This window comes from Carya illinoinensis, chromosome 10 (assembly GCF_018687715.1).
Source record: "Carya illinoinensis cultivar Pawnee chromosome 10, C.illinoinensisPawnee_v1, whole genome shotgun sequence".
NCBI lineage: Eukaryota > Viridiplantae > Streptophyta > Magnoliopsida > Fagales > Juglandaceae > Carya > Carya illinoinensis.
The window spans coordinates 12,853,257-12,875,940 of record NC_056761.1 but is presented as its reverse complement, the minus strand read 5'-3'; the positions used below and the strand labels follow the sequence as shown (position 1 = coordinate 12,875,940).

Genomic DNA, 22,684 nt, shown 5'->3' with positions numbered 1-22,684 from the left:
AATTTTTAAGATAGACAAGAGTTGATAAATCTAGCTATATGTCTTTGAAACTTGACAGGAGCAAAGCATATGTTAGAGTATAATGAAGCTTTATAGAACAAGTAATGCACAAGTTAGGCTTTCATGATAACTAGGTGAAGTTGATCATGTTATGTGTTAACACTGTCTCTTTTTCATACTGATTAATAGTGAACCAAAAAGCCCAATAAAACCATCTAGAGGCTTGAAACAAGAGGATCCATTATCCCCTTACCTATTCTTGTTGTGTATTGAAGGTTTGATAACTCATTTACGACAGGCAAAGGTTGATAAATCAATGGAAGGGATTAAAATTTGCATAGAGGCCCCAAAAATTAATCACCTACCATTTTTAGATGATAGTGTTTTATTTTGTAAGGCAAACTTGGAAGAGAACTTGAGAATTCAATAGTTATTAGAGACTTATGAATGAGCATCTAGTCCAAAGGTCAATAGAGAGAAAACTTCTATGGTTTTCAACAAGAATGTTAGCACTATTCAACAAGAGGAAATCATGAATTTTTTTGGTGTTCAGAATTTTCAATAGTATGATAAATATTTGGGTTTACCTCCTGTGGTCGAGCAAAAAACCATGCTTTTTCTGATTTGAAACACAAAGTATGGAAAAAACTTCAAAATTGTAAGGAAATGCTACTATCACAAGGAGGACGGAAATTCTTATCAACGCAGTAGATATGTCAATACCAACATACACTATGAGTTGTTTCAGGTTACCTAGAAATGTTTGCTTTGATCTCGAAAATATGATGACAAAGTTTTGGTGGGGACAAAGACAAAATGAAAACAAATTTCGTTGGGTTAGCTCAAAAAATATGTGTGATCCTAAAGCAGAATGGGGTATAGGGTCTGAAGACCTTAAAACTTTTAGCATGACATTGCTGACAAAACAAGGGTGGAGAATTATGAATGAAGAGTCAACTTTGTTGCACAAAGTATTCAAAGCTAAGTATTTTCCTAGGACTAGTTTTTTTTTTTTAATTCCAAGCAGCGTATATTACCATCCTATACCTGGATAGGAATTTGGGAGGCAAAACAAAGTTTATTTCTATTAATATATGGACATACTATTGAATACGAGGAAATAAAATTATCCCACAAAGTATGAATGAACACAGAGATCATGATAAGGAGGCAAAAATGGCAAGCCTTATTTTTGCCTCCTTATTGATTAAACTACTTCATGGTGAATCTAGAGAAAGTTAGATGTCTTCTTCCACCAAGAGCAACAACAGAAGTTTTGAACATCATTCTAGCCCCAGAAGATCGAGAAGATAGACTTATATAGGAACATGAAAAGAATAGTCAATATAGTGTAAGAAGTAGATACAGATTGTTTCATGCACTAGGAAAATCCTTACAAGAAGGAGAGTGCTCTAATGCATAAAACTAGAAAAGTATATGAAAGAGACTTTGGAAGCTACAACTACCAAGTAAAATGTAAGTATTTGCATGGAAAGTTTGTAAAAATGGATTGCCAACCTTGCATAACTTAAAAACCAGAAAGATGTTTATGGAGAAAGGTTGTAAATTCTGTGGGAGGATGTGGAGGATGTTGGCCCTACTCTTTATTACTGCCCATCAATTAGGGAATACTGGACAAAACAGTTAAGTTGTCTACCAACATTTGAAATACAAAGAAGATTTTGTGAATGTAGCTAGGAAAGTCATGAGTAAGGGCACCAAAGAGGGTCTAGAAAAATTCTTTCTCATTGCATGGAGGCTATGGTTTAAACATAATAATGATTCTATAATGCAGAATTAAACACTTAATAAGAATCAAAACTGAAATACACAAGAAATCGTACATCCAGCCATTGATGCTTACTCACACTTTCTCACTGTTTCTGTTTCGTTTTGGTATTTCTAAACTCTACTCACTCTATTTAGATGGTATAAGACTGAATGTGATTGAGTTTAGTGAGTTTGGAGACCAAACCATACTATTTATAGCCAAAGCTTCCATCAAGCTTTGGTGGCTACATGTTCCACGTGTTCAGTTTATCATGGGGCAGTTCCAACGTTCTATAAATGTGATAAAGACTCGAAGTGGACCACTTCAAGAGCTCCTAAAATCAAGGGGAGCTGGAGACTCGTTCCTACGAACGGTCTCCACGAGAAATGGTCAACATTCTCCCACTTGATTCATACTTCTAATCTAATATCTCATCTTAAACCCATCGATAATCTATATATTAAGTAATAAGTACATGAATCATGGTGATAAGTCCTCTAATGACGAGTATTACCTTCCATGTATTACTAGGTATTTATTTCTTAAATATTATAATTTATGTGGCAACAATTTCTTAATGAATAAACCCTTATGTTTATTCTTGGTCCAACACAGATGAATTCTCTTAAAAGTAAATTAAGGTGCACATCAATATGAGAAAAATATCAGAATAATTAAGAATTTCATTAAAATAACATTGTTCATACAATGAAAAAATATGTAATGGAACCAAGTTCCATATTCACTACAAGATCCTTGAATTTCAACGGTGGCATGCCCTTAGTCAAAGGATCGGCTATCATTAACTTAGTGCTTACGTGTTCAATGACCGCTTTATTTTCTTTAACACATTCCCTTATAACTAAATACTTAATGATTTTTACCCCATTACAAGATCCCAGACTCCGTTACTCTTCATAGAATTCATCTATTCATTCATGGCATTGTACCATAATTCTGATTCTTTGCAACTCATGGCTTTCGAAAAGGACTCGGGATCATTTTTGGCTCCAGTGTTGTAGTCAGATTCTTGAAGATACACAACATAATCATCATGAATTGCTGATCTCTTTGGTCTAATAGATCTTCTTAATGTTGTACCATTATATTCCTGAGAAGTATGTGGTTCAACTCGTTGTTCAAAAGTTCTTGGCAACTCTTGAACTACTTGATCAACTGAAATGTCGTCAGCAGCTTATGGAACTTCAATGATTGGTTGTTCAACACCAGTTTGTACTTGACGGGTGCTGTAAACAATAACCAATCTATCACTTGAGGTGGAAGGTTGAGATTCTGAATGATCATTCTCAAAAACTATGTTCCTGGTTTGATCGCTTCCACTAATCAAGTCATTTTCAATAAACTTTGCAATTCTTGATTCCATAATCCTAGTGCTATGAGGTGGACAATAAAATCTGAAACCTTTAGACCTTTCAGCATATCTAATGAAATACCTACTAATGGTCCTTAGGTCCAGCTTCTTTTTTTGTGGATTATAAATTCTCACTTCAGACGGGCATTCCCAAACCCGCATATGTCGCAAACTCAGTTTCCAACCTTTCCACAGTTCAAATAGCGTTTTAGGAACAGTCTTGGTTGGAACTTGGTTTAATATATACACTGTCGTCTTAAGTGTTTCAGCCCACGAGGATTTAGAAAGATTGGAGTTGCCTAAGCATACCACGTACATGTATATTAATGTTCTGTTTCTTCTTTCCGCTACACCATTCTGGTCCGGTGAACCAGGCATAGTGTATTGGCAATAATTCCATGCTCTTGAAGAAACTTTACGAATGGCCCAGGTGCTTGTCCATTATCTGTGTATCACTGTATCTACCATAATATTCTCCACCTCTATCTGGTCTCACGATCTTAATTTGCTTACCACATTATTTTTTTACTTCAACCTTAAAAATCTTAAAGGCATTTAATGTTTCGTTCTTGTTATAAAGCACGTAGAGATACATATATCGTGAGTAATCATTTAAAAAGAGATGGAGTATTTCTTACAATGTGAGTCAATGTTTGGACTACATATATCAGTATGTATGATCTCTAATGTGTCTGAACTCCTATTGGCACCTTTCTTTGACTTGTTGGTCTGGTTTCCCTTTATACAGTCCACATAAGTCTCAAAATCAGTAAAATCCAGAGTATTTAGTACCTCTTCATTTACTAATCTTTTAATTCTTTCTATAGAGATATAACCTAATCTTCGATGTCATAATTTAGAGGAATCCTCATTAATAACACATCGTTTAGTGCCAGTATGAGCATGCATTGAATCATAAGTGGTATTGTTTTGTAAATTATCGTAGTGAAGACCATCAAACAAAGTTTCACTTCCAACACAATCAGATTTATAAAATAAACTGAAAGATGAATTTGAAAAATTAAAGAAATATTCAAAAGGTACAACCCTTGAAACTAAAATTACGTTTCTAGAAAAACTTGGAACATAAAATGTCTTTTCTAACTTTAAAATAAAACCACCATTTAAAATTAAATAGCAAATTCATATGGCTTTCACATGCGAGCCCAACTTTTTTCCTAATAAGATGCTTTGCTCACTTCCCACTGGCTTCCTTAAGTTTTGCAAACCTTGCAAGGAATTTGAAATGTGAATTATTGATCCATAATCAATCTACCATGTGTTAATATTGACATTAACCATATTAGATTCATAACAAACAAACGAGGTTGGATTACCTTTGTTCGCAAGCCATTTTTAAATTTAGCGCATTCCTTCTTCATGTGTCATTTTTTTTTACAGAAGAAACACTTGGAATTTTTCTTGATACCAGCTTGAGGAGGTATTTTACCTTTCACTTTCTGATTGCCTTGAGATTTGTCATTTCCACACGTTGCCAGCATTACACTTTCTCCCAGTTCCATCACCAATCTCCCTTCCTTTTGAACACACATGGTCATAAGTTCATTAATTGACCAATTATCCTTATGCGTGTTGTATGTGATTTTGAATGGTGCATATGGGTATGGAAGAGTGTTCAGGATGTAGTGCATTAGGAGGATTCCGGCATTTCAACCTCAATTTTATTCAATTGAGTCACATTGTCCCTTATTTACATGATGTGCTCGCACACACCTTTTACACTGGTGAGCCTTAAGAATGAGAACTTCATGATTAGGGTGCTTGCTAGTGGCTTGTCTAAAGTGACAAATTGATCATCAATGGCTTTCAGCAAGTTTTAGACATTTTCATGCTGATCAATAGAACCACGAATACGAGCAGAAATTCTAGTCTTAATAAACATCATGTTGAGGCGATTAGATCGCTCCCATCGTTCATAAGGCGTGATGTCCACTGCAGTGCTAGTATCAATGAGTGCTAGTGGTTCATCTTTCCTAGTAGCATAGTCTATGTCCATTCACCCTAAATGAAGAAGAACTCATTTCTTCCAAACCTTATAGTTATCTCCCTTAAATTCAGAAACATCATAATAAATATCAGAGAAATTTGTAGGTTGTACAACTGCATAAAATTATAAATTACATGCTTATGTTAAAACTGAGGCCTAAATAAAATTTCACGGTTTACCAATATAAATCATGCTTAAAAATTGAATCTAATGACATAAAAATTGCCTGTGAGCTAAATTTTTAATCCAAGCATATTCAATTATTTTTTATGATAGAATTTATCAAATTATTTACTTAATACATAATTCCAGTGGGTAAGTTATGAATAATTTGATATTTTACCTTAATTAATCATATAAATATAATAAAAATTCCCGTGGGATAAAATTTATTATATTAAGTATGAAAATATTATTTATGTGATCCTAATAAATCATAATATACAATTTTTAATTAATTAAAAATGATGTGGCTATTCTCTAATTAATTAAAAATCATATTGATCACTAGACACTATACCTTTTATGCATAATGATTAACTAAATATGAGGATAATTATAAATTGCATAATTTTAACTAAAATTAACATGTTATTATTATGCATAGAATATTCTCACAATTTAAGCATAAACATTACATAATTATAACTATAATATTATGCATAACATTTAATTTCATGCTTTTAACTATATATATATATATACTCATCCAAAAATTGCATGTATTAATTTAGATCAGAAATAATCAATTCATGCAAACTAAATATGAGCATAATTATCAAATTTGCACAACAATTATCTAAATCGCACATAATTAAATCAAATAAAAATTATATACAAAAATTGAGTAAAACTTATAACATGGCCAAACCGAACCAAATAAACATGTTAGACATATTATAAGCACAATAATATGGCACAACAGCTATTAGCACAAAGGGCGTGGGCCCAAACACCCAATTTGTAGACCATCTACAAAAGTGAAAACTAAATGTCTTTTTTTTTTTAATCTCTTTTTTTTTTTTTTAAAAATCTGACCTAAATAAATAACATGTCGTTTTTCCAAAAAGTGATTTCTCCTTTAAAAAACCGACCCAGTTAAACGACATGATGTTTTTTCCTAAGCCGAAAACGACGTGTCGTTTTTCTTCTATACTTAATGAAAGTCCGCCCAACTAAACGACATGTCGTTTTCATCAAAACTGAAAACGACATGTAGTTTATCTTTGTACGAAATGAGAGGCAGCCAACTAAACGACATGTCATTTTGGCTAAAAGTAAAACTACATGTCGTTTTGGTCGTCTTCAACCTCCAGACTAGGTGTGGTTCACCACTCAAAAATGATGTTTTTGACGTAAAAAATTATGATTTTAATCATAGAAGACTTAGAAAAACAGTTTCCACATGATTTCAATGTTGTTTTGAATCAAAATCGGCCAAAAAATAAAACTTAATTTTCAACAAATTTTTGGCCAAAATAGAGACAAATAGAATATCTATATAAACCTCAAGACAGAGATAAAATCGGGCTCTGATACCAAATATAAGTATAATAATGATTCTATAATGCGGAATTAAACACTTAATAAGAATCAAAACTGAAATACACAAGAAATTGTATCTCCGACCATTGATGCTTACTTATACTTTCTCACTGTTTCTGTCTCGTTTTGGCACTACCAAACTCTACTCACTCTATTTAGATTGTGTAAGACTGAATGAAATTAAGTTTAGTGAGTTTGAGGACCAAACCGTACTATTTATAGCCAAAGCTTTCATCAAGCTTTGGTGGCTACGTATCTCACATGTTCAGCTTATCATGGGGCAGTTTCAATGTTCTACAAAGGTGATAAAGACTCAAAGTGGACTACTTCAAGAGCTCCTAAAATCAAGGGGAGCTGGAGACTCGTTTCTACGAACGGTCTCCGTGAGAAATGGTCAACATATGGTATAGATGCAATCAGAAAATTCATGAAGAGAAAGTCTTATAACAAGATCAAGTGATGGATCATGCCTTATCTCTGCAAAATGAATATAATAAGGCTCAAGGAAAACTAAAGAAGCTGAATCAAATGTAGTGCTGTTGGAATCCTCCTTCTCTAGGAGTAATGAAACTGAATGTAAATAGGACAATTTTTCATGATCAGCACAAAGTAGGTGTGGGTATTATTCTTCGAGATGCTAAAAATGATGTCCTCATGTCTGCGAGTAAAAGGAAAAACGAAGTCAATGGCCCTATAGAGATTGAACTTTTAACAATTTTTAGAGGATTGTAACCATGTATTCCTTTGGGCCTACATGAACTAATAATAAAAAGTGATTCTTTGCTAAAGATGAAGGAGTTACAAGCTGAAGGGAAAACTTTGTCTTTATTGGGCAACCTCATACAAGAAATTAAAGGGTTGATGAAGAAGATCCAAATCTGCACAGTGCAACATACAGGGACATTAGGGAATGAAGCAACACATTGACTAGCAAAACATACTTGGAATGTAGATGAAATTATAGTATGGTAGAATTTATTTCCCCGATAGTTTTCCACAAGTAATTTAGGTTGATAAAGACTTCTAATGTTTCTTTGTTCTGAATGAAATGACTTTGCTATAAAAAAAAAAAAAAAAAAAAATCACTTGGACATCTCCCCAAATTAATGATTTTTTAAAAAAGAATATTTTGAGGAAAACACAAAATATTTTAAAAAAGATGTAAATAGATTTGTAAAACTTCAAAGTCCTGCCTCTAGGCTAGAGAACCACATCAGGGCACACCCTTTGGATGTGAGATGGTCTTATTTCATCTTATGTGTTGATACATGCCACTCTAACATAAATATTTTTCAATTTTAAATATTCAACTTTTTCATCTAAATATGACCTAATCGTTATAATTTTTTCAAACTTTCAAATAAAACACAAAAAATAATTCAACTTTTTCAAATTTCAAATAAAAAATTATATTAAAAAACTAGCAATGTTAGGGGGCCGCCAACTGCCGAGCATGTACCGCTGGGTGCGCCCTCTAGTGCGTTTCATTTTTTTTTTCAAATATTTTTTTAACATTTTTAACTATTGAGAAAAAAGTATACAATTTTACTAATAGTCACTTCCTTAATCATTAAGAAAAAAAATTAAAATTCTAGAGCGGTAACTTTGAGCAGGTCAAGTATTAATTTTCTAAAAAATTATATTATAACAATATTTTTTAACTTTATAATATTTTTATTCAACTTTTTTTCTTACATTTTTCAAAATCTTATAAAGCATCTTAACTCAAATCATTTCATTATTATTAATAAATTATTTTATTACTATTTACATATTTTTCATATCATATTAATACATTGGAGACAAACTAAAACCATTAAAGTTTTCTAACTACCAAAGGATAGCAGCATTTACTAACATATTTATATTCAAAAAGGTTGATCCAACTTTTTTGTAGTTTGGTAAGATTAGATTATTAAATATGATCGACTGGGGCACAATAGTAGTTGAGTCCTCAATCATTGTGCAGTAAAGCTTTTAGAAAAATAATGTACAGAATGATTATGAAAAAATAAAGATTGATTCAGTCAAATGATTTCGTGACCCGCTGGTTATGAAAAAGGGTTGCATGAATTTAACTGAAATCAATTCAATTTAATTTAATTTTAAAGTGAGTTTAATATCTAAATACCTAACTCTCAAATTATTAAATTCATCTTAACTCAAAATCTATTTATATATAGGATCCATAACTTTTTTGAACTCAACACCTCTTCATAGATAAGATCTACAACTTTTTTCAACTTTTCATAAATATCTTTAAATATATATCTTAACATTCAAACACATCTAAATTCATCTTAAATGTGTCTCACAAAACTTACTCGTCCAGATTGACATATAAGTTTATTATGTGGTTTGAGTATTTGTTTAGGTTATCCTGATTATAATTCGGACATGTAACCAATCATATCCTGATTATCTGAATCGTAATTAAATTTGCTAAAAATTCATTTTTTAAAATAAAATTTATCAAAACGAGGTTATTTTATCTATGTCAATTCCTATTATACAACCCACATCATAGTAGGGCCGTAGGGGCAACTATGAAATTCGAATATCCGTCCATATGAACCCAATTTTCCAAATAAATGTCCACAGCCTTAACATTGATGACTGATAAATTGCTTTGAGTCATGCACTGCTGTTAGGAAGAAACTTGGTTGCCACAAGGAAAGTTTGCACTGAATTGCGGTTTGAAAAAGAAATAATATTTATTGATATAACCTTTCATATCTTTTTAAACTTAAAATGATTTAATTAATCCGTGATCTTAAGACTGACGCCTGATAAAAGAAGCAAAACTCTTGCCTTGAAAAGTATATACATTATAGATTGTTATAAACGACAGTATATGCTAATGTAATACTTAGTCCTATTTGCATGTTAAGTTGAGTTGAGTTATTTATGAATAGTAGTGAGTTGAGATTGTGAAACGAGTTTTGTAAGGTCTACTTAAAATGAGTTTAGATGTGTTTGGATGTTAAAATTAGTTTAAATGTATTTATAGTAAGTTGAAAAAGGTTGTACGTTCCGCATGTAAAGAAGTGTTGAGTTAAAAAAAGTTATGAGTCTCACGTATAAAGATGTTTTGAGTTGAAATGAGTTTAATGATTTGAAAATTTGGTATTTGAGTCTAAATTTCAAACGAAGCCTTAATCGTGAAAATACTTCAAAAAATGGTAAGAAATCTTGTTCCTTTATTCAGCTAATCATTTTTATTGAATTCCAAAGTCTGATATTGCCCTAGTGTTGGCTAATTCGGAAACCATGAAAGCAAGCTCACACAAAAAATGAGTGCTCTGAACAACCCTCTTTGAATTGATTACGTACCTGTTCTTATCTTAGATACCACATGTGTGTTCTTTTTGGCCTTTGGTTTTCATGTTGAAATCATGCAGACGTCGACCCGTAATTGCATTATTAAACTATTTTCATCATTTTTCTACACTTCGCTTGATTTTACCAGGAGGAGGCAGTAACCATTTCTCCAAAACAAGCACCTTCAATTCAAGAGGAATAACCAGAATGCAAAGAATCTCTACAAGTGAAATGAGCAGATTTTCACCTGGCTTTTACAAGAAAATTGGGTTTTCTTAATCATTTGGAAATGTTAAAATGAAAGACTCAGATGTCATATTCAAATGATTAAAATGGCTGTGTTTTCTAGCAATCAAAAGCTTCCATGAAAAAGAAATGGAATCTGTTCAGCAATAGACAAGAGCTGATGTAAGGAGGCATCAGGAACAAGAAGGAACAAGTTTAGCTCTCCAATTCAAAAAGGAATTACCCAAAAGTCAAAAAGGTGGGGAAATGATCTCAAACTGCAATAGCCACTTTACCCTGGCATAATAAGTGATATCCAGATTCATACTTGCTGACTCTGCAGCAGCCGCATTTCCACAACCCATTCCACCATGGTTTGATACCTTAGGTGCAGATTTCTTATTCCAAAAGAAAGAATTCAAAAGGAAATGGAGCAACAAACTTTCTGAAAAAATGCTCAGCAGAATTAGTGGAAAGATTTCCAGATAATGAGTGCTTTCGAATTCGAATATCTTCACCTTCCTTCAAAATCACAGAAAATGGTAGTTGAAATTTGCCTTTTGTTGTTACAATTGAAAGCTATGGCGATATGGGGATAACTTCAGATTGAGGCTGAGATATGAAAGAACCTTGACTTTTAAACTTGGTTTGTTTGAAAATAGATATAAAATTTTCAAATTGATTATTACAATTTTTTTAAATTAATCATTATAACTTTTCCAAACCTGCAAACAAAAAATAAAAAACAATTAAACTTTTTCAAATCTTTAAAGAAAAATAATATTATAAAACTATATTCTAATAATATTTTAACTTTATAATATTTTTTATTATATTTTTTCTCTCTCAATTCTCAAAATATATTTTTTCTTTCTCATTTTCTAAAATCTAAAAAATACTCAACTCAAATTATCTTATTATTATTTACAAAATTTTCATCTTATCTTACTCTCCAAACGGGGTAGAAAGCCCACACTACCAATCTCTAAACCAAACACTCACTTTACGAGCTCTAATTTTCCAGCAAAACTCAGAAACTATAACAGGGAGCAAGTGTACAATGAACTTCCATGGCAGAATGGTACTCTTTATTAATTGGACAAGAAAATCTGACATATTATGAAGAAAGATACTTTTGGTGTATAAACTCTGTCCAAGGGGATTGAATAGATAAAAGTAACCATGCTAAATTTAGAGGTAAAACTTTGAGAACATATATTTATATTTGAAATAAATGGATGTATCATCATGTCAAATGATATCAGGCAATAGATTTTGTTTAATATATGTTATATATAATATATATATATACATATTTGTACATGATATCTCATACTTACATATTGGTGTGTAAGTATACTACTTATTATGTGACCCGTTACAAAGAAAAAATAGGTTTGTTACACACAAGCCGGTACATTAATTAACACATTACTTATTGTGATATCCATTACAATTTAAAAAAAAAAAAAACCCAAAACACGAGTCATTTTTTAACATAGCTAATATGAAAAAATTCCACATCAACAATGTGTTGCGTGCATTAAAAAGGAAGCTTGTAATTTTTATAGGATTTTTGACTGATCACATTAGTAGAATATATAAAAAGTACGTAAAAATGACTGTATATAGCAGAATTCATTTGTAAATAAAAATCAAAGGAATTGAATTTTACTAGGCATTCTAAAATTAACAACTTAGTATTAAAAGTTAATAATTTCAGCAATATGAATTTTCTAATAAATTCATAATTCCTTGCCTACTTTAAACAAGTAGATCATGGGAAGGATATTCCTTTTTTCATGAGAATGAATGGAATATTCTTAGCATGGATAATAAAAAAAAAAAAAAAAAAGGCTTCCACTTCACCTTTGAATAATTATTAATAACATTATTATTCTAAGCATCTTTGAAAATTAATTGAACCCCCATACTACCCTTCAAAAAAAAAAAAAAAAAAAAAAAAACAAAAAGAGACCGCCTATTACATCGTACCGTCTTTGCCGTAAATATAGGGACCAACAACATCATAGGACGTCATCCATGACATCAGTTTTTCCAACTTCCCAAGTGTTTACAGAAGCAACTAGGAAGGTATTTCGCATTTCCATATAATTGAGCTTTGACTTTAGTGGTTGCTATACGTGCTTTTACCCTCTCTTTTTTATTTATTTATTCTAATCTCATTTTAAATTAATGTTATTTAAGTAATTGATAGAATGAATCTATCATCCTGTATCATTGAAGACGACAGAATTTAAAATAAAGAATAATATTTCTCTTAATTTATAATTTAAAATAAATTCTTATTAATTTATAATTTATTTTTATGAAATTTTTTGTAATTATAATTTTTTTTAATTAAAATTAAATAATTTAATTCGTGACCAACAAATATAATATGTATATTTCAAATCAAATCATGTCATATAAATGATGCATAGTGGTGATAGATTTAGAGATCGTTTAAATAGTAAGATAAAATGAAATGATTTTAAATAAAAATTAAAAGTTAAATAAAATATTATTAAAATAATATTTTTTATTATTTTAAATTTAAAAAAATAAATTATAATTTTAAAAAATAAATTATTTATTATATTTTATATAAAATTTTAAAAAAATTATAATAATAAAATGAGATGAATTAAAATTATTATTCAACTCAAACCGTACTTTAACAGAAATATTATTATGTTTTTTCTGTTTTTGTTTTATTTAAATTGGAGGTAGATTTAAAAACACGACAAAAATCGTGTTTTATTTTATTAAGCTACGAAACCACGTTTCTGTTGCGTATAAACGGAGGATGTGTCATGTATGAGTGTTCTGTAAAATTCTTAAAAGAAATACCCCTCGTTTTAGCTGACGTGGCTAATCACTATCGCCTTTTTTAGCTGGTTCCATAACTAAATTCTCATCGTTTAGGATGAAATTACCAGATAAATATAGGCAAAACGTGGTTGTTTATATCAAAATCAGGGACATAATTGGGGTTTGCGTTTATCCAAAATTAGGAACAAAAACAATATTGGTAAGTTTCCAAATATTCAGAAAATATAATTTTATTTTATAAAATTTTGGACACCAAAAACATATTAAATAGAGTTCAATCGCCCATCACATTTTCAGAAACCAATCTCTCTCTCTCTCTTCTCTCTCTCTCTCAATCATTCTCTGCTGCTTTTCACTCCTCTCGTCTAATCATCGTCACCCTCCGTCTCCCTCTCTCTCTATAAAATATCCAGTTGGGCTGGCTAGAGAGAGAAACCAGCAGTAGTGCTTACAATTGCAAAGAGTAGCATCTCTCTGGGATTGGGAAGAGGTTTTTTTTTTTTAGACGTCTTTCTCTTCTGTTAAGCTCTAGGGTTCGTTGACTTGGTATATCTTTGTGGTAATTACATCCCCTATTTATTTTTGTTTTTTTGTTTTTGGGTTTTGGTTAATCTTAAATTTTAGTGCTTTGAATGGTTATGTGGTTTGATCGAATTGGATTGTGAGGTGTTCTTTATTTGTTTTTTTTTTTCAAAATATGTTTTTGTTTTTCTTTTCCTGAATTATTGTGAGGATAGCGATTTTGCCCAGATTTGTTTGGGGTTCTGCTTTAACTTTGTGTTCGAATTGAAAGTTGGGGTATTGCGTTTGTTGGGTAGTTTCCTGAGAACTTACTGTGCTATAGCTGTAGTTTGTAAAACTGTTAACTTTGGTGCTTCTCTCTCTCTCCGTTGCCTTGCGATGATTTGGTACATGATTCCTACTGCACTTATATGCAGACCCACCGAGGTATACGCGCATAGTCTTGGCAAATATTTATTTCTTTCCTGTGTTTGTTTTCCGTATGTTGGTAAGTATTTTTAACCTTTTCTGTTTAGAGTAGAGTACTTATTTAATTTGACAAGTAAACAAACGGTTAAATTGTATTTATTATGCATAAGTTAATGTTATTTGAGTGAATCTGGATTAGACATGGCTGCATCTTTTTAGATGCACACCCAGCTCCTGAACTAGTTACTTGTATGCATTTAATGCTTGAATTTGATACATTGTTTGTATTTGGAACAACATGCTTATTTGCCATTTGACTATGTGAAATGTTACTTCCTGATTGCTTTAAATAGATAAGACTTGGAGTGTTACATTAACCCTGAGGGGTAGCTCAATTGGTCAAGCATTGGGTTTGCTCTCTAATGGTCACCAGTTTGAGTCCCTTCAGGGCCACTGAGTCCCTTCAGGGCCACTGGAGGTTTACCTGGCCGTTAACTTCAGGGTCCTGTGGGATTGGTCGAGGTGCGCTCAAGCTGGCCCGGACACCCACGGATATAAAAAAAAAAAAAAAAAAGACTTGGAGTGTTACATTATTGTTATAGACCCTGATCAATGAAATTAACTCTCCAGTGGAGACAAAATATTTTGTATTGGAGATAGAATCCTTAATTCAGTTTGATACACTGCATATAAGTAATTTGGTTCACCAGGTTTTCAAGAAAAAGTTGGAAGTTATAAAAAGTTTGAAAGTCTTGTTTGGATTCATAATAAAGTGACTTTACTTTGTACTGTGCAGCATGGACGTGTCTTTGGGATCCTTTAAGATAGAGAACCATTTTCACACACTTTCAGTTGCGGCAATTTTGATTATTAGGGTTTAGAACGTGCATGATGATCCTTTTTTTGGGGAAAGTGCTAGGTATAGAATGAAATTATTTAACCAACTGATCCCCTGATAATTTTACAAAATCCATAAATTATCTATGATCCCCATGATATTATTAACTTATTTTTATCATTATAATTTTTCTGGTAAAAAAAAAAAAGTATAAACTTATTCTTTGTATTTGGTCGTAATCCATAGCATATTTGCCAAGTTTTCTGGTTCTTCAAGTTTGTTGCTAATTATAATTTTGCTCAAGCACACCAAGAGTTCATCATACATGTGGCTGCTTCTTGTACTATTATTTTCATTTCGCTAGGAATTTATGATCTTGTCTTCTATCCAGTTTCAGTGATAGTTTAGTCATCGGTTTTAAGTTCTGAGGATTATTTGTTTATCTCAAACATTTCAGATGTTGATGCACACTTGACTTTTTACTTAAGTGGAAAGGTGATGCAATGAAGCAGTTTTCAAACCATATATGTTCAGGTAACTTTCTAAAATTTTCCATTCTGTTATGTGGAGAGTAGATGGAATACAATTTCTGAGTACAGGTCTTCTGAATTATTTTTGATAGGTACTACTTGGATACCGACTATAAATATTCCAAAAGAGGCAGGAGGTGATGCCTGGGGGATCTTGTCTGGATCCAACACTTACTATGGCTCAAGTGATGCTAGCCTTTTTTCAAGCTCATTGCCCGTTCTTCCTCACGAAAAATGTAGGTGTTGGCGAGTGGTTACAGATTTTATATGCTGTTTTATTATGTGAATTCTTACTCGATTTTTCCGACATGCAGTTAATTTGAATGAATCAGAACGTGGTTTTCAATCTGTGGAATACGGCCCGTCTGACCTAGAGAAACTACAACAAGATGTGGAGGGTATTGATTCACTTGAAGATCTTCAAACTCATGCAATTGGAAGCTTGCTTCCTGATGATGAGGAGGAGCTTTTAGCTGGCATAATGGAAGACTTTGACCTAAATGGGCTGCCTGGTTCACTGGAGGACTTGGAGTTGGAAGAGTATGATATTTTTGACAGTGGAGGAGGTATGGAATTGGAAACTGATCCACAAGAGAGCTTGAGCATGGGTATGTCAAAGCTTTTATCTGATGGTGTTGTCGGCAATGGGATGCCCCACTATGCTATTCCGAATGGCGTGGGAACTGTTGCTGGAGAACACCCGTATGGTGAACATCCTTCCAGAACATTATTTGTTCGAAATATTAACAGTAATGTTGAGGATTCAGAGCTAAGTGCCCTCTTTGAGGTAATTTAAATTAGGATCTGCTCCTTTTTTGTTTTTTTAATGATTTGAGATAGTTTCTTTCTTTCTTTCTATCTTCTTCTTCTTTTTCGTTAAAAAAAAAAAAGTAATCAAAGAATTTTTTAGGAATTGCAAAAGGCATAGTGCAAGTACCCACAAAGTATACTTGTTTCTTTCTTTGATTTACAGCAGCAACTTCACAGTTGGATATGCTTTACAAATAAAATTCAATGTTTTGATTGAAACATTACTGATTTCGTTACTGTGCCAATTTTGCATGGTTTCATTGCTTGAAGCTGTTTTGTATGATTTCTTTTGGCATCTACAGTTCTTAAGGTTTGATCTGTTTTCAACATGAGCTACTTCATCTACCCTACCCCTGCGCCTTCTCCAATTATGAAGTAAAATTCAGTTTGTTCTGTCATCAAATATATTTAGTGTTTTAGCTTTTTTTATTTATTTGTTTTTAATTTCTGTGTGTTCCTACTGATCTAATTATTCATTTGCTTCACTTATATCCATGTTTCACATCAGTTTCCTGTGATTTTGTTGAAGTGGAAGATGCACATTCTGCTTTTGTAATGCAAAAGAGTTCAATGTGTCATTATTTTTTATAACATGAAGTAAACATTCATCTCTGGCTTATAGCATACATTCTTACGAATAAAGTACTAGCTGGGCTCTTGATATGCCAGGGACTTGGGTAAGGTTGTATGGTGCGGATATTGATAACTTTAAGAATTGCTTGCTTTTTAAAATATTTTGACTATTTAAAGTTCTCAGTTCTAATACCCTTATGTCTTGTGTTGACATGGTTTCATGTCATTAGGTGTTAGTTTTCCTGCTCTATCACACATGGCCATCAATATTACTGGTAACTTCCCTTTATGGGGCATATGGCTCCTATCTACCTCTTATCTCCACTGTGCATGTCATGCTTTTGGAAAGCATTTAGGACATACGTGGACCATGACACATTTGCAGTGGTACTAGACCTTGCTTTTGGTTGCCTTGTTTGAGATGTCGTTTATATGGAATTCAGCTTGATCCAGCTTGATCGGCTGCATCACCTCTGAAACAAAGGGAAAAAAAGCACATTTGTTGGACTAGCAGTAATCTAATTCAAAGTTTTGGCTTTTTAACTTTATCATTGGCTGATCAAAGACTATATTCTTCATTACTTGTTAACATTTAAATTTACAAGGGGTTTTATCAAATTGTTAGACCCTTTCATAAAATTTATTAGCTGTATTATTGAGTTCAGAAGTAGCTGGCCAGGCCTGAGTGTCTATTAAAGTCATTTTTATTCTTCATTAGCTCAATTCTAATATTTTTATATTTGGCTAGTTAAATTATGGTACTAAATCATGTTGCTTTTATTTCTTACTTCTTACGATCATTGTTTTATTTTATTTTATTTTGTAGCAATATGGTGATATCAGAACTCTGTATACTGCATGTAAACATAGGGGTTTTGTAATGATATCGTATTATGATATCCGTGCTGCTCGAACTGCTATGCGTGCGTTACAAAACAAGCCGCTAAGACGGAGGAAACTTGACATTCACTTCTCAATTCCAAAGGTTGTAGCCCTATTTCCGTTTGATAATTAATTGGACTCTATGTATACACTGTGTATTGATGCATCACCCCTTTTAATCATTAATGAAACCCATATCTTACTCGTCAGAAAAAAATATTCTGAATGTTGTAAGAAAATTTCCAAGTCCTAATCGTATACTTCCCTATTATTGATAGTTTTCCGACGTCCTATTGTTCTTTGTTTTTTTGTTCGGTGTGTCACACCAGGATAATCCATCAGACAAGGATATTAATCAAGGAACCTTGGTAGTTTTTAATTTGGATCCTTCTGTTTCAAATGAAGATCTCCGTCAAATATTTGGAGCTTACGGCGAGGTCAAAGAGGTTGATATATCTTTTTAAATCATTCCTTTCCCTGTTTTCCATCAGGCATTTTTTCGCATATATGATTAACATCTGTTTACTTGTACAAAGCAGATAAGGGAAACACCACACAAGAGGCATCATAAATTTATTGAATTTTATGATGTCAGAGCTGCAGAAGCAGCACTTAAGTCATTAAATAGGAGTGACATAGCTGGTAAACGCATAAAGCTTGAACCTAGTCGTCCTGGCGGAGCTCGTAGAAAGTGCGTATTCTGATATGCTTGACTTTACATTTTAAATGTTGTACCTGTAAAAATTTATAATGATCATATTATTCTAATTTTTCTTTACTTTCTGTAAATAAGAATAATATGATCAGGGACTTTTTCTTTCATTCTTGGTTACTTTGGGCTTCGGCTATTGTATTGAATGGGATTTGTTTTAGGGGAGGTTTGGATAGTGAGTTGAGATAAGATGAAAGTTGAAAATTAAATAAAATATTGTTAGAATATTATTTTTAATATTATTTTTGTTTTGGGATTTGAAAAAATTGAATTGTTTATTATATTGTGTGGGAGTTTGAAAAAATTGTAATAATTAGATGAGATGAGATGAATTGAGATGCTCTCTCAATCCAAACAAGTCCTTAGTGATTTTTATGCTGTTTTTCACAGCGCTTAGCTTGTGAGTAGGTTCATCTTTTTTTTTTTTTGAGAGAATTTTTTTTACTTATTCATCTCTTGTTTTATAAAGTTTTTCATCTCTTGTATACTTATTCATCTCTTGAATAAACTTTTTACTCATCAAAAAAAATAATCTCTTGTATACTTCTTGAAAAAATTTCTAAAAAGAACTTCCTTTTTCTGTAACAATTTTCTATGTAAAAAAATAATGCTTTTTTTTGCCATCAAACACTGGTATGACGCCAATCTTATTTGATGGGGGCCGAAGAGATAACATATGCAGTTATGTTCCTTCTCTTTATGCATAGTGAGAGTCTTCCATCAAGCTCTATATTCGACTTGCAGCTACTCTTATTTTTTTACAAGATAACTCGTGCAGTATTTGGTTTTTTGTTTGTTGTTTTTGTATGTAAGAATTCACTCCTTGTTTGCATTAAACGTACCTTTAAAAAAATGAGTAAATAGACTATTGAACAAAAAGACAAATAGTAACTGTAGACTGTTGGAAATGTGAGGAGGTTTATAGCTTTGTTATTATTGAAACCATGTTGATGATTAATATTAGCATTTGGTGTATTTTAGCTTGATGTTGCAACTGAATCAAGAGCTTGAACAAGACGAATCTCGAAGTTTTAGACCTCCAGTGGGTTCACCAATTGCCAACTCTCCACCAGGTCAGGTCCAGACTGTGATGTTCTTTTAAGATAAGAGTATTCTTATGCATAAATGGTTTTTAAGTTATTGACTTCTCAATCCCTTTTCTTTTATAACTGCTGTTTCCCTAACAAGCTAATGGTCGTGACAGGTAACTGGGGGCAGTTTAATGGCTCTATGGAACATAATTCTATGCAAACAGCCAGTAAATCCCCTGTTTATAGGAACCTGAGCCCAACAACAGGCAATCATTTGCCTGGATTGGCTTCAATTCTGCACCCACAACTATCAACCTCTCTGAAGGTTGCTCCCATTGGCAAGGACCAAGGAAGGAGTAGCCATGTCGAACACATACTAAGCAGTACAAATTCAGCTTATGGGGCTACTATGCCACAGTCACATTCATTTCCAGAGCCCAAGTCGACCCAGTACCATCAAACAATGTCCTCTTTTGGCCCTTCAACTTCAAATGGATCTGGCATTGAAACATTATCTGGGCAGCAGTTTCTTTGGGGAAGTCCGAATCCATACTCAGAGCACACCAGTTCTTTAGCTTGGTCAAGACCGTCTATGGGACTTCCTTTTACATCTACTGGAAAGGGCCCTGCCTTTCAATACTCAGGTCGGCATTCCTCTTTGCTTGGCTCATCCCATCCACATCACCATCATCACGTTGGTTCTGCTCCATCTGGTGCTCCTTTTGAGAGGCATTTTGGTTTCTTCCCAGAGTCACCTGAAACATCATTAATGAGTCCTGTTGCTTATGGAGGTGTGGGTTTGGGCCCTAGTGATGGAAATTTTATGGTGAATATGGGTGCTCGTGCTGCAATTAACCCTGGCATTAATATACCTGGGAGCATGTCTGAAAATGGCTCGTCAAGTTTCAGGATTCGGTCCTCCCAAAGGCTTAGCCCTGTGTTCTTAGGTAATGGCCCATACCCAGGAATGCCACCTTCCAGCATGGATAGTTTGGCTGAGCGTGGGCGGGGCAGAAGGGTTGAGAACCAGGTTGATAGCAAGAAACAATTTCAGCTTGACTTAGATAAGATTAAAAGTGGGGAAGATGCTCGAACAACTTTAATGATAAAAAATATCCCAAATAAGTAAGAGTTACCTCTATGATTGTCATTTGTGAATAGACAACCATATTTTTACATCGTTGGATGCCTATTTATGATGACTTTATTATTGTCCTTCAGATACACCTCGAAAATGTTGCTAGCTGCTATTGATGAAAATCACAGGGGTACTTATGATTTCCTCTATCTGCCGATTGATTTCAAGGTAATTAAATTGTGTGCTTCCGAAGGAGTAGTTTCAACAGGTCTTTTAGTTTACATTTTGTATTTATACACATTAATGCTTCTTAAATTGGAACTGATTGCAATTCCTTTTTTTGGTGCAGAATAAATGTAACGTGGGCTATGCATTTATCAATATGCTATCTCCTTCTCACATAATTCCGTTCTATGAGGTTTTATATTTTATCCTCTTTTAAGGGTTTTTGGATTAGTTTCTTCTGTTTAAATTCCCTGCTATTTCAAGTCAAGTCCTTTTCTTTTACCTCATAAATCTTAGTTTGGCTTAGCAATTGATGTGATCCTTGGGTGGTATAATATAGAGAGGACTTTTTGGAAAATGTACTGAGAAAAGTTGTAGATCTTTTTTAATGTTTCTAGTTTTATGCAGGCATTTAATGGAAAGAAGTGGGAGAAGTTTAATAGTGAGAAAGTTGCTTCCTTGGCATATGCTCGAATCCAGGGAAAGGCGGCCCTTGTGACTCACTTCCAGAATTCAAGCTTGATGAATGAAGATAAGCGGTGCCGACCAATTCTCTTTCACTCAGAGGGTTCAGATGTTGGTGATCAGGTAATAAAATGATTAACTACATAAAAGGCAATTGAACTATGCTTAATTATAGTGATATTATTCTCAGTGATGGACTCTTGAAGTTATAAAGTTTTGCAGCATGCTGGAATTTCCTTTAATGAGCATTGGCTGTGTAGTGTAATTGTTCAATGTAGTTCATGGCTTTTGCTGATCCGTCGTCCATATTTTACGATGCAGATCATCCAGGAACATCTTCCCTCCAACAGTTTGAACATCCAGGTCCCCAAACCAAATGATTCCCACTTGAGCAATTCTTCAGGAAGCCCGACGAAGGATGGCTCCGGTGAGGAGCCAGAAAGTTGTTGACGGTTTCCTGTGCAGATTGCACTTGGCCACACTGATGGTGGCTGTGAATGCTAACTTTTGCGTATATAATGAAGTGTATAAAGTTCTAGGAAGAAAGGAATCCCAGACAAGAAGAAAAAGAAAAGAGGCAAGGAGGTTTTGTATGGCAGTACTTCCCTAATTTTGGTAGAGAGCTTTGGAAGAAGCTGTAGCCTGTAGGAGCATTTTGGTGATGTGCGATGCAGATCACTGGCTTGATATACAAGGGAGGAGCAAAGGGGAAGCATGAGCGAACTCAAGTCTCTGAGCTGGCAAATGCAAGTACCATTTTGTACCATGATGATATCTCCTAAGACCTCTGCTCTTTTCATTTTGTTGACATTTGTTGCCGGATAACTTATTCATCTGCAAATATGATGTTTATATGGGTAAATGTGCAGGAGCTTTTTTTTTTTTGGCCTAATGATCGGCAATTTAGCATGGGCCACAAAATTGTATAGTTGGGGAGGGAGTTCAATCTTTATGTATTTGGTATTTCTTAAAGTGGAAATCCGGATGTTGTATGTGAAACATGACATTGTACAGACTGTTGCTTCTCTCTCTCTCTCTCTCTCTCTCTCTCTCCCTGGTTGTAGTTGTGTACAGGGATGTGTGCTTATATAATTGTAAAAATATAAACAAAAGAAAGCCGAAATGATCCTTCAAATTCTTGATGGTCTCTAAAACATAGTGGACTGCATTCCCCGGTCATAGAAATAATTGAAGTTATCTTGATTTGAATCTTTTAATTAGACATAATTGGCTTTGAAGTTGTAAAAAGTCTGTACAAGTTTCTGTAGGTCTACCATTATTCAAATTTTATTTCGTATTTTTGGTTACCGGAAAGAATACCTTAGAGGGTGCTAGTCAAAAGAAGATGGGATTTGGGGGGATGTGAATCCAATTGTGCATGATTTGTTGTCATCTTTTTCTTCTTTTTCTTTGGGAATTGTATGAAAATAATTTGTAAACCGTTCCAACACTATCCTACACGTTATTACCAACCCAAAGCCAACCATTCCAGACAGACAAATGAAGAGCTCTTGGGTATTGGCTTTTAAGCTG

General features: G+C 33.2%; 1 protein-coding gene across 5 annotated transcripts; it reads left to right on the top strand.

Annotated features, from left to right (window-relative positions):
- The first annotated feature begins 13,375 nt into the window (after positions 1 to 13,375).
- Positions 13,376 to 22,178, top strand: LOC122279285 (protein MEI2-like 5). Of its 5 annotated transcripts, XM_043089815.1 has the most exons (14): positions 13,378 to 13,636; positions 14,016 to 14,086; positions 15,303 to 15,379; positions 15,468 to 15,611; positions 15,690 to 16,162; positions 17,585 to 17,743; positions 17,970 to 18,086; positions 18,180 to 18,331; positions 19,334 to 19,425; positions 19,557 to 20,508; positions 20,605 to 20,689; positions 20,811 to 20,879; positions 21,095 to 21,274; positions 21,473 to 22,178. In XM_043089815.1, exons 3-14 carry the CDS (start codon positions 15,349 to 15,351, stop codon positions 21,599 to 21,601), a joined length of 2,583 nt encoding a protein of 860 aa, XP_042945749.1. In that variant the 5' UTR covers positions 13,378 to 13,636; positions 14,016 to 14,086; positions 15,303 to 15,348; the 3' UTR covers positions 21,602 to 22,178. The 5 variants fall into 5 exon arrangements, with proteins under 5 accessions (XP_042945752.1, XP_042945749.1, XP_042945750.1 ...); XM_043089816.1 differs by lacking the exon at positions 14,016 to 14,086 and having other exon boundaries at positions 13,378 to 13,567; XM_043089814.1 differs by lacking the exon at positions 14,016 to 14,086.
- The last annotated feature ends 506 nt before the right edge of the window (positions 22,179 to 22,684 follow it).

Coding starts and splice junctions, on each gene's coding strand:
- LOC122279285 (XM_043089816.1), top strand. CDS start 15,349: ATGAAGCAGTTTTCAAACCATATATGTTCAG. Junction 15,380..15,467: donor TTCAAACCATATATGTTCAG/GTAACTTTCTAA, acceptor TATTTTTGATAG/GTACTACTTGGATACCGACT. Junction 20,690..20,810: donor ATCTGCCGATTGATTTCAAG/GTAATTAAATTG, acceptor TTTTTGGTGCAG/AATAAATGTAACGTGGGCTA.